Source organism: Amphiura filiformis, chromosome 11 (assembly GCF_039555335.1).
Source record: "Amphiura filiformis chromosome 11, Afil_fr2py, whole genome shotgun sequence".
Taxonomy (NCBI): domain Eukaryota; kingdom Metazoa; phylum Echinodermata; class Ophiuroidea; order Amphilepidida; family Amphiuridae; genus Amphiura; species Amphiura filiformis.
In genome coordinates, this window is record NC_092638.1 from 23,352,754 (window position 1) to 23,365,896 (window position 13,143).

At 35.6% G+C, this 13,143-nt stretch overlaps 1 protein-coding gene across 2 annotated transcripts in view; it reads right to left on the minus strand.

The window, feature by feature from the left end:
• Nucleotides 1-5,399: 5,399 nt before the first annotated feature.
• LOC140163957 (tubulointerstitial nephritis antigen-like) overlaps nt 5,400-13,143 on the minus strand; it is a 39,035-nt gene continuing 31,291 nt past the window's right edge. For both annotated transcript variants that reach the window (XM_072187253.1, XM_072187252.1), the window contains exons 3-5: nt 11,986-12,047; nt 9,833-9,899; nt 5,400-6,768 (exon numbers count right to left, since the gene is read on the minus strand). In XM_072187253.1, coding sequence (XP_072043354.1) covers nt 6,687-6,768; nt 9,833-9,899; nt 11,986-12,047 — 211 coding nt within the window. In that variant the 3' untranslated portion in view covers nt 5,400-6,686. The remainder of the gene's footprint in view (nt 6,769-9,832; nt 9,900-11,985; nt 12,048-13,143) is intronic.

Below are 13,143 nucleotides of genomic sequence, written 5' to 3' on the forward strand. Positions count from 1 at the left end.
GTATGCACACTTCGTTGTAAGCTGAGAAAGTTGAAGAGAGCGAAGATCACGAAGAAGGTAGATTTTGAACAGCTGAAGAAACCAGAGATCCGAATGGAGTATTCCATCAAAGTGGAGAACAGGTTTGAGCAACTTATAGACGAAGGAGAAGAGATGACATGGGAATCAATGAGGGATATCTTGGTTGAAACAGCAGAGGAATGCCTGCCAAAGAAGAAGAGAGAAAGTAAAAGCAAGTGGATGACAGAAGAAATTCTATCAATGATGAGAGACAGGCAAAAGATCATGGACATGGATTCGAAAGAATATAGAGAGTTGGACAGGCAAATAAAGAAACGTTGCAAGGAGGCCAAAGAGACCTGGCTGAATAGTGAATGTGCCAAAATTGAGAGTCAATTTGGAGAGAATCGGAATGTGTACCAGAGGATAAATGAGATCTCAGGCAGGAAATCAGGCTGTTCAAGCTCTGGGTGCATCAAGGCAAAGAATGGTAATATGCTGGTAGGGAAAGATGATGTAATGAAAAGGTGGATGGAATATGTTGGGGAGTTATTTCACGATGTAAGGGACGGTTTGCCAAGCTTTCCAGATTCTATTGAGGGTCCAAAGATATTGCAGTCAGCGGTTCGATCAGCTATAAAAATGATGAGCAGAAATAAGGCTGCTGGGCCAGATGGAATTGTTGTTGAAATGATTGAAGCATTAGAGGATTATGGAATTGAGAAACTGGCAGGAGTCATCAACAGAATGTATGATGATGGGATATTTCCGGAAGACCTGAGCAAATCAATCTTTATTGCTCTTCCCAAGAAACCTGGCGCTGTGGATTGTGAACAACACCGTACAATTAGCCTTATGAGCCATGTTACAAAGATAATTCTAAGAATCCTGTTACTCCGTGCAAGAAGTAGAATAAAACCTGAGATTGGTAAAGAGCAGTTCGGCTTTGTAGAAGATGCTGGTACCAGGAATGCGATTTATGTCTTGAGAATGATAACAGCGAGAGCGGTAGAGATGCAGAAGGATGTTTTCATGTGTTTCATTGACTACTCAAAAGCCTTTGACAAGGTGAAACATGATCAGCTTTTTGAAGATCTTGGTAAGCTAGACCTGCATGGAAAGGATCTACGACTGTTGCAGAACCTTTATTGGAACCAAACAGCGTGCATAAGGGTGGATGGAGATTGTAGTGAATATACAAGCATTAAGAGAGGAGTCAGACAGGGATGTGTGATGTCACCAGATCTCTTTAATTATTACAGTGAGCTGATCCTAAGGGAGCTAGAAAAGGAAAATGGTCTCGGTATAGGTGGACATAACATCACGAACATAAGATATGCAGATGACACTGTCCTACTAGCTGAGTCTGAGGAGGATCTGCAAAGGCTTCTTGATGTGGTGGTTCAGGAAAGTGAGAGGAAAGGTTTATCGTTAAATTGCAAGAAGACAGAATGTATGGTGGTATCAAAGACTGAAAGCCCAACATGCATATTGAAGGTGAAAGATCAAAGAATTAAGCAAGTTTCCTCCTTCAACTACCTTGGCAGTCTAATCACAGAAGATGCCAGATGTATTAAGGAGGTTAAGAGAAGGATTGCACTGGCTAAGTCTGCGTTCTCAAAATTAGACAAGATCCTAAAAAACAGTGCCCTCAGTATAGAGACCAGAATTCGGGTACTCAACTGCTATGTCATCCCTGTATTAATGTATGGAAGTGAAGCATGGTCAATAACAACAGACATTAAAAGAAGATTGCAGAGCTGCGAGACGTGGTTCCTTAGAAGAATGATGAAGATCCCGTGGACTGATAAAGTGTCTAATGACGATGTCCTAAGTAGAGCAAATGTGAACAGGAAGCTGTTACGTGAAATCAGAGTTAAGCAGCTCAAATTCCTTGGTCATATCCTCAGAAAGGATGGTTTCGAGAACCTAGTATTGACAGGAAGAATAGAAGGAACAAGGAGCAGAGGCAGGAAGAGAGTGATGTGGTTATCAAATCTGAAAGACTGGCTAAAAGAAAGGGGAGCTGAACATAAAGCGACAGAGCTTCTGGAGATGGCTTATAACAGAGAATTGTGGCATGACATGACTCACATGATCGCCAACGTCTTAGGATATGGCACCTAGAGAGAGAGAGAGAGAGAGAGAATGATATACGATAATGAGGAGGAGGCAATTTTTGTTTTTGTTTTGGAAGGTAAGCTCTTTCCTGTGATTACAAAACACTTCTGAAATGTGTCTTGGTTGCTACAAATCTTACAAGTGCATGGGAGTAAGATGCAATCCATTGTCATCACAAGTATCATCCATTACATGATTACCATCAGTCATATTTCCATTAAAGTTAATATTCATTTGGTGTGATAAATATAAACCAGATAATCACTCACGACTGAAATGTATTAAGTATATTCTTACTAAAGACATCACGAGCAAAGCTTTTATGCACGATTTTCCAGAGAATTGCCAGAAAAACAAATTGGTAAATAGAGATCATAACTTGTGATCCAAACACAAAAGCTGTATTCCCCTGCCTCGGAATTGTCAGATGACACTCTTATCGTATAATTTTTGTTTTTGGATCAAATGTGTAATCTTCATTCAGGCACTAAAAATTGCCCTATAAGGCCAAAAAAACAAACAAGTTTGTTTCCTGTAGCCGCGCGCGCATTTCGTTTTTGACGGCTTTTTTGCGCATTTAGATTTTGTTTTCACTTTTGAAAAAAAAATAAAAAAATAACCCGGAAAAAATCGCAAAAAATTATATAATACACTACTGGAGTAAACATTTACACATCACACAACAAACGAGCTTAGTGAAAAACTAATGGAGAAAACATCACACATTTTTTTAATACTTTTTTAATCTGCAGGTTGAAAGGGGATCATAAATATTCTTGAATATGAAGAAATATGATTTTTTTGTGTGTGTGTTCCATTCCAATTTGCAGCAAAAAAAGGGCTTTTTTTCATTTGAAGACATGGATTTAAAAAAAAATAAATAAATAAAAAACCTCATTTCGCATTTGACTTTTTTGACCTGATACAGGAAACAAACATGTTTGTTTTTTTTGGCCTAAGCAATTGACATGATTGACGTGATTTACAAAACACAAACTAAAGTCACAATTATATAAGCCATGCAGTTGAAAAAATAAGATACACATTTGACATTGTAAGTAGTAGTTGCTATTTATTTCAAATTGTTGAAGATGATTCAAGATAGTATACACGAAGGTTGGCTTGTAAGAAAATATTTGTTTTTCTTCTACACATCCTATTTTTAGCGTATTTATTTAGTATTATTTAGTTTATTTAGTAATAGTACATGTAACCCTATACTATATCCACTACGCACTATGTGACTAGATCTGGTCCAATCAGGCTAAAGTCGACAATAATGAAACTGAGATATGGGCAAAACGTGAGGAGAAAAAACAATACAAAACATAAGAAAATGGACATATCAAAGGTTCATAACTTTGCAACCAATTATTCAACAGAGCTGGGGATTCAACATCAGTAAGTGAAGGTACTGAGCAAGTTAGTATAAAAAAAAAAAAATGTTTGATTGGCGTAACCTGACCTACCCTAAAATTAGGCCCGACCCTAACTTTTTTTTTTTTTTTTTTTTGGCAAAAAAATAATAAAATTTAAAAAAATAAATTTAAATTAATTAATTAATTAATTTAAAAAAAAAAAGTTCCAAAGCCTTTATCAAACGAAATTTACAGCTTAAAAGTAAAAAAAAAGAATCCTGACCTACCTACCCTAAAATTTTTGTTATGTTACGCCAATCTAACAATATTTTTTTAGGCCTAATGGTACTAACTCAATTTTCAAAATTTCCGACTTTGGCCTGAGTGGATCAGATTGGGTCTCATATATGTGACCATCCAGCACAACTGAGCCCTGAAGTCGCCAATCATCATTTTGAGATATTCAACCAAAATATTTTGCTTGAAATTAGCATTAAAATGATGTATATCATGTCTATAGTACTTGACATTTAAGTAGTGAAAAATCAATAAAACAGTCAATAAATCCTTTGTTTCCTATTGTTTATTGTTAAGTTCAATGGAGCATATCTCAATAGTGGCACTGGAGACATCCGGGCTCAGTTGTGGTGGATGGTCACATATAGTCTGTCCACTGTATCTAAACAGAAGTGAACAAAAATTGCTCACTAATTGATGATTGCCCTTTTTAGTCAGATTTACAGCTTGAGTATAATTTCTGAATTTTTTTTTTGATAAATCAAATATTCTGCACAATTAAGGGGTGGGGTATGAACGTTTGGACAGTATTTATTGTGGGACATTAGAACACATCAGACATATCGAATTGCATTCTGAATACGAAGAATGTCATTCTGATATCAAATAATTTTGATTTTTTTTTTAATTCGCAATGTAATACACATTTTATGGCAAATGATTAAAAATTGATATTTTTGATATTTAACAGTACTCGAAGTAAACTTTATAAATCTGATGATTTATACTTAAAGTGTATGTAGGTGGGATGAAAAGCCGACGATCATTTGAAAATTTTGACCATTCATATTGAAGATATGGATTTTTTTCCCAAAACACCAACAAAAAGTAGGTCTTTTTGGGAAAAAAACCCTTAACTTCATTATGAAAGGTCCAAATTTTCAATTGATCGTCGGCTTTTCCTCCCAGCTACATACACTTTAAGAATATGTCATTAGACTTATAAAATTTACTTCGAGGACTGTTATTATATCAAAAATGTGAAAAATATCAAATTTTAATAATTTATCATAAAATTTGTATTATATCGTGAATTTCAAAAGTGAAAATTATTTGATATCAGAAGGACATTCTTCGTATTCAGAATGCAATTCGATATGTCTGATGTGCTCTCATGTCCCACAAAAAATAATGTCGAAACACTCAAAACGCTCATTCCAGATCCCTTAAGTATTGCCTAATTGCCTTGTATTATTATGTCAAAATATATATTGATTTGTGGTTGGGCATTCACAACAGAATTCTCATCTCTATTGATAAGGCAAATATTTAGGTCTGTTTAGCTACCCTGTCACTGGCCAAAGTATATAGATGTTATATTGTGTATACATTAATGTTTTAAAATCAAGACCACTTAACATAATTGAAAACATTCGTCAGGTATCAAAGTTCAGTGATTATTCTATATGAAAAAAAAGCAAGTCATTTTTTATTTCAAAGAAAACAGTTCTCATCGTGGATTTTTCTGTAACTGTATAAAAACTCTTGCAAAAACTGTGTGTCGCAATACAGCAAAATTGTTAAATTGATTTGTCATGGTCTTTCTTTTCCTTGTTCTTTTTCTGCAATTATGTCAGTTCAATTATTTGAATTCTTTATTTTCTCTCCGTACAGGCTGAGCAGTTCTTCTGGTGTGAACCAAATCCGAATTAGCACCAGTCAAATTCATATCAACCTTGTCACTGATTAATTTGATAACCAGGCAGGTTTGGTTCACCCCAGAAGAACTGTTCTGGCGGGGCTTCCTCTTAAAAGAGGCTGGGCTTGCTTAATTTTCTTGAGGCAGGTCCCATCAGAATCCAGCATGTGTCCGCTCGGCATCGGACTGATCAAAGCTGAGAGTTCTCATCATGCTCACCTATGGTCGTTTTAGGGCAACGGTTGAAAAATTACTGTATTTAGATAATTGCTTTATAATTTACATAGTCCTATAGCTCTAATCCAATTGATGATTCCATTACAGAATTCAGAATTGCACGTAGCAAGATTACTAGTATTTATAGAGAAAAAGTCATCTTTTGTAATATTGAGAACAAAGTACAAAATATGGTTCAATGATGCATCAGTTACAATCGCACTATATTTTTCTCATTGTCTCATTATTATTTGTTCTTGTGCAAAGATTGATGAATAAATATGTTTAAATGCATGCTTGAACCATATTTTGTACTTTGTTCTGAAAATTACAAAAAAAATGACTTTGGTAATTATCGTAGCAGGCTGAAGGCTGACGATATGCATACAAAGTATAGTTTTACCTGTTGTTGTAATATCTTATAGTAAGTATATTTTAAAACAGAAAAAGGTGCGCAAAGGTGTTACATTTTCTCTTTCATTATTCACGTGGTAGCAATTAAAAATCAGGTTAACGTATAGGAGAGACACTGGTGCAGCTACACACAGTGTTCCTTTTTTTCTTCTTTTTTTTTTTCCTTTTTTTTAGTAATCACACCGAGTTACTCTTTATTCCATGTTGATCGATCTTGTCTATAAATTAGGCGAGACGGAGCGGTGACTGTTACTGTGGAAATGAACTGTATTATTTAAGCAAAATAACCAAGATGGGAAGATATATGTCCTGAAGGCTCCAACTCGCCTTAAAGATTCAGACTACTTACTGGCATTTTCAACAACAAAAAAGCATTAACATTGCAAATCATAATAGCATGATCAATTAATTCAGTAATGTTAAAATCACTGTACACTTGCACTACTCCGAGTACTTAAGTTCCTGTAAAACTGGAAAACACTTCCATCAGCACCATAAGAACAGATTAGTTTCTGAAACTTTCAATGTTTTGAGTATAGCGTATACACATGTTGTATTCAAGAGGTTGCCAATTGCCCCAAAAACTACAAAGATGTTGATCCATTTTATAGTCTGTTTGATAGAAATCTTCATTGCAGATGTCAATAATTACCAAGTCTAAATCGAAAATTCTCTTTGTCACAATCTCGTCTACTGCACGACCATACACTCCCGGAACAAGTGCTGAAAAAAGAAGCGAAGAAAAAAAATCAAGGATCATAGAACAAGTGTAATGAAAAAAGGGGAGATGACAGATTAAAGATTAAACCAGGGCAATTTTCACCATTCAATATATGGGTGACCAAGTGGCATTGTGTTAAAAGGTTACATTAGGCGGAGGCGCCGTATGTAGCGTTAGCTTTGGGCATGTTATTTTCTTTATTTTCCTCCCGACTTACCCGGGTGAAAAATAATAAGAAGAATACAATTAAATATCCAAAGCTAACGCTGAATACGGCGCCTCCGCTCAATGAGGCTTGCTGATGAGCAGAAATTCAAAGAGAAAAATACATATGTTAAGGTCAAACAGAATTATATATTTGATAAATTGATATTCCTCTTGGAATTCCGAAAAAAATACTAAAGGAACCTTTGTATGTATGTCCTTACTTTCAATTTTAACGACAATTTGAACGACTTATCCTTCACTTTTAAGCAATTTGTAAACAATTTTAATTTTTTTATACTTGCGCTGATGTGATCACTGAATGGGTCTTTAAGTGGTTCAATGGTGAATGTGTCATTGAAGCTTTGTGAAAGATGAATTCTAGCAAACAATAAGTTTGATCCTAACACTATAGGGCATCCACGAAAAGGCCTCAAACATACCAATTTGTGCATAACAAGAACTGTCTTTAAAAAAGACAACACAACATATGAAAATCAGGTTTCATAATAACACTGCAAAAACGTCGGTGTTAAAAGTAACACCGAGGGTGTTGATTTTAACACCTGGTGGTGTTCTGAGAGGTCCACACTTTTCGGTGTTAATTCAACACTGCTAAGTGTTATTTTGACACTACGAAGTGTTATTTTGACACTGTATCCTGGTGTTAAGTTGATCCTTTTTCCGGTGTTAATTTCCTATTCAACACCGCTGGGTGTTGAATTGATCCTTTTGCGTGAATTTTCCTATATTCAACACCACTGTGATGTAAATTTAACACCACTGGGTGTTGATGGAAGATATTTAACACTGCGGCGGTGTTCTGAGAGGTCCACACTCTTTGGTGTAGAAGTGACACTGGTACGGGTGTTGAAATTATCATCTTTAATCATTGTTAACATCTTAATCAATGAGCGTGAATTGTGTCTGTTGCTTCTGTTGGTTTCCACTCAAATAATAGATCACATAGATCTACAAAAAAAAGTCCATGCAAAGCACATTTAAGATTTTGTATTGACACCAAGATGGTGTTAATCTAATAATCTAACACCGTAAATTAACACCAGAAGCTTCAACACCAGCTCGGTGTTGCATATTCAACACCGGAGTTTTTGCAGTGAAGTTTGCATTAATATTAAAGTGTCTGTAATGCAGGTAATTTGTTTTGTGTGTGGCAAAATTACCACATTAAATACCACCAAGGACATAATTATTAGGAATTACTGTGAAATATTCAAGAATATTCATTTCATATTGACAGCTAGACATGGCACAGCGTTATCATCCCTATATCTTCGTGTCAAAAATTGCCGTGACAGTACGGCGAATCCTCTCGTTTTTCAATAGCTACGCATGGCGATTTTGTTCGAGATAGGCCGAGCGACTCAGGCTAAGCATAGTATACGACTATCATATGAGATACCACCAAGTTCTATTATACACATTATTACGATTTGCGCATGCTCTAGTATTCCATATGGTGTTGCTATTACAAGGAAATTCGATTTGTTTTCAGGTAAAACCCAGGTTTTGTTTTTAATACACTAACTTGAAATTAAATACACTAATTAGCGGCCATTGCTGTTTGCTCTGGATACATTTTACTGCATTTTTGGCGTAACGATTTTTAAATTGTAAGTTAAAATTGTGATATATTTAATTTTGAGAATTACAATTATATAAAGGAACACATTTAAGATCCAGGTGCTTGTATAATAGAATATTCGATCACGCGTGTATATCACAATGCATATGTAAACTTTCTTTATCTATGTCAATAATAGAATATTGATTTCACCAACGGAGTATGGAGCTGTATGAAAAAAATATTTATAATATAGGGTGTTGACACTGTGCATGGAATCTTTTACATATACTCAATTCTTTAGTCTGAATTGTGTTTCCTCTTCAGTCATTTTATTGAATGTCAAACTCAAATTGTTGTTTATGCATGAAATTTCATAAATGGGTATATACCACACTTTAAACGAAAGAATTGATGTTGGAGTATACCAACACTTCGTAGGGTTTATGGAATAAGGTCGCACCCATGACCGATAGCAAATCAGCACTTTTACTATGACTATAGGTTCAATCAGGGAAGTGAGGTCTTCTCTCACTTCCCTTGAGATCTGCTATCATTTTCCCGGTTCAAAATTAAGTCCCTTGATCATTTTGATAAGGATCTTAGATCTTGTATATAAATGAGAAATCGGGGAGGTGTTGGTTGATCTATCTGAAACGTTCTGTTTAGGTGTTGAACAAATACATTTTTGAAAAGCTTAAAGACGGACGATGATAACGGTTTTTACAATAACTACGGGCAATTAACCAGTTTCACTTGTCCCAAATCTGTCCAAAATGACACGTTTTTGGTTTTGATGAAGTGGCGCCTCGGGCAATTTGGAAATGTGTCACGGTAATATTGATAAATAAAATGAGAACAGACAGAACAACAAAATGAATACCACTTGAATTTATAGTAACAGCAATGTTTTCTCTATTCAAGTATAGTATAATAATCTGGGTCCTTTCATATTATTTTGTTCTTTACAATCTTTGAAAACCAAATAGCGTCTGGTCATCTAACACTCACAGTATTTCTGATTGGTTGAAAACTTGAAATACTTATTTCAATTGCCAATTATGACTAAGCTTTAAGCTATTTATGGTCAAACTTGCATTTGAAGATAATCTTATTAACACTCTCTTTGGTTGGTTCAAAATTGGACACAATATTCATATTGGTCAATCTGCAGGTACTGGTAGTTCTCGGGGTTAAGTTATTGTTGAAAAGCAATCTTACCTGACCAGAGAATCTTTTATTGGAAACAAAAAAATATCATTATATTCTGATCTTACCATCTATTGCAATCTAGATGTATATCGAAGCCTTCAGCAAATCCTTTACCCTTATGCCAGCAGTAACCTAGGATACAATAGTAAACACAAAACAGGTGAAAACAATCAAAGAGGAAGCAAAGAAATGCAGGATGATTAATTTTCGACCTGTTGATGAAGAGGTTACGCACGTCACACCATCAGTCCGTGGGCCGCTTGTTCGAATGGCAAATCAAATGTACTATAATTGAAGACCAGGGGCGGATTTAGAGGGAGCGCACCCGGTGCGCGCCCCCTCTAATTTTTGCAGAGCGGCGCCTGACTCTGTGTATTTTTGCAGAGCGGCGCCGGACTTTATGTGGGCGCCGAGCCGCCGCGGCAGCAGCGGTGGCTCGGCGCCCCTATTGAAAATTCCTGGATCCGCCCTGGAAGACCGAATTAAAAAAAGACTAGTTTGCGTCTAATGTCAAGGCGTGCGGCGTGATTGGTTGGTGACCTTGGTCTAGTTGACAGGACGTCATCCCGGACGTCATACGCAATATAGTATTTTAATTGAATGTGTCAAAGGGCATCGGAAAAACCTGGCGTCAACAATACCTAAAGCAGTGAAAAGGCATGTGACGCCAGGTTTCGCTGTTTAATTCGGTCTTCAACTATTTAGACTTGCGATATGTTATGTTGGCCTAACATTGTGTTGTCGGACTAGCTGCGGTGTGTCGGACTAGTGATGTGTCGGATATAAAGCGTAGTAGCACTATATTCCAGTGGGTACAGGTTAGGATTTCGACGATGAATCAACGTTGATACAACGTCGAAGTTTCAACCTAACCTGATTTCAACCTAGGAGGTTAGTTGAAATCAAGTTGAAATTTCAACGTTGATACAACGTTGACATTTCAACCTGATTTCAACTAACCTCTAGGTTGAAATCAGGTTGAACTCAATCAGGTTGAAGTCCATTTGCAAATACAACGTGATTTCAACGTCGAAATTGATTTCGATGTCGAAATTTCAACGTGATTTCAACGTCACTTTTTAGTCAGAGGCTATTTTAACGTGTCTCCCCACGTGTCTCCTGGCACGTTTGTGCAGTGAGATTAAAAATTCGTGCAGTGAGAATTAAAAATCCGTGCTTGAAATATTCAAAGTCAATACGGTGTTTAGTAGCGACTCCCGTATGGTTACTTTTCATCATCACCCCTTTCCTCATGTTTCTCAAAAATCTCTAATTTTCATAGGGATGGATACATATAGAAATAGTTTGCGTACCGCTAGTATATTGTCAACCAGCCCGACATACCATAGGTCTTACAGATTCTGGGATATAGGCCTAATTATCAGCCCCGGATGGACACGCAGACAGACAGAAAAGCGTTTACCAAGTCTCATCATGAACATAAGTATAGCCTCACTGCTTACTGTGCAGCGATTGGTGGAATCAGGGTTGAATACATTATGCACTGTTTAGCTATTGCAGTGTGCCATTAAAGCACTCTGATTGGTTAAACGTTTTAAAATACATATTTAATGTATTTCAAATATCACCACAACTCACTATGTTATTACAATAAATGCAGTGCTCAGAGTGTTTACATTTTTATGAAAGACATCTCGTATAATAGTTGAGCAGATAGATGACAGGAAGAGCCTTTGCAACACTAAATGCTGGACAATTAGATAGTCTAAAAATATTTGATGCTATTCAGCTACTTGATTGTCGGACAAGGCCGCCGGTATTATATACCCTCACCATCTTTCCAAGAAATTAGAGGTTGCCAATTAAGGTTTCACAATACAGTATTGTTGCTACTTTATCCATCCATTAATTAATATCTTAGTGCAACCACAACTTTTAATATGATACACAAAGTAGCATCAACAATAATTGTTTATACTCACTGACATTTTGAAGAAAAAAAAGACAATTTTTCAGTACGACCAGATCAGGTTGTTATTTGAAATCTTATCTATTACTCATAATTTGGGCTTTAAAGGTAACATTTTATGTTTGCCGGGCTTTTTACACTACTGGGGTGGCGGTTATGGTAGGTTGAAATGTTCTTTTGGGGGTTGGTTTTAGAGGGGGGTTGAAATTTTCTGTTGGCTGTTGAGTTAATAAACCAACTCATTTGTAAGAGGAAGGATAAAAGAAATGATTACATAGCGACAATTACCTTTTGGACATACTCTGTCTTGACAACCTGCAACAGGACCAAAGAACGTCTCGAAACAAAAACTGAAAAGGAAAGAAAAGATCCAGAATTATTGCTTGACAGTGCCCAAATGAACCAGTTCCTTAAGTTAAAGAATCATAATATCAAATGTGAACTCATTCTGCAAACCTAAATTATTTGTCTTGATATAGGTGCATGCAAACGACGCTAAAATGTATATTTGGACATTTTATGTACACTGTTAAAACACTGTTTAAAATTTTGCTGCTTAAAAAGACGTTGTTTAAAGTGTTGTTGTTTAAATTTTTAAACAACATAGAAGTTTTAAACCATGTTGTTTATAAGTTTTAACAACTTGCAAGATGTTAAACAACCACTGTTTACCGGGTGCATCGCTCAACATTGTTTAAAAGTGAAATTAAAGAACTTGTTTAAAAATTTAAACAAATGTTACTTGAACTTTTAAACAAGTTGTTTAATTGGTAAACAAGATGTTGAATTTATAAACAAGGTTGAGCGATGCAGCGGCGCAGCGGTTGATTAAAATCTTACAAGTTGTTAAAACTTAAAAACAACATTGTTTAAAACTTATACAAGCTTGTTTAAAATTTTCAACAACTTATTTAGTTTTGTTCTAACAGTGTATTAAATACATAAAATGATTTTTTTCTAAAAAACAAACTACTCTAACCACCTGTACGGAAACTTTAATTTTGTAGATTGTAATTTGGTTGGTGAAAGTCTGTGGCAAAGCAATTGAATGGTTTAAGATCCCAATGGAGATTGGCGAAGTTAAGGAAGGGGTATGAACGTTTGGACAGTATTTATTTTGGGACATTAGAGCACATCAGACATATCGAATTGCATTCTGAATACGAAGAATGTCATTCTGATATCAAATAATTTTGATTTTTGAAATTCGCAATTTAATACACATTTTATGGCAAATCATTAAAATTGATATTTTGATATTTAACAGTACTTGAAGTAAACTTTATTAATCTGATGATTAGTGTATGTAGGTGGATGAAAAGCCGACGATCAATTGAAAATTTTGACCTTTCGTATTGAAGATATAGATTTTTTCCCCAAAACACCAAAAAACAAATAGGTCTTTTTGGGAAAAAATCCATATCTTCAATATGAAAGGTCAAAATG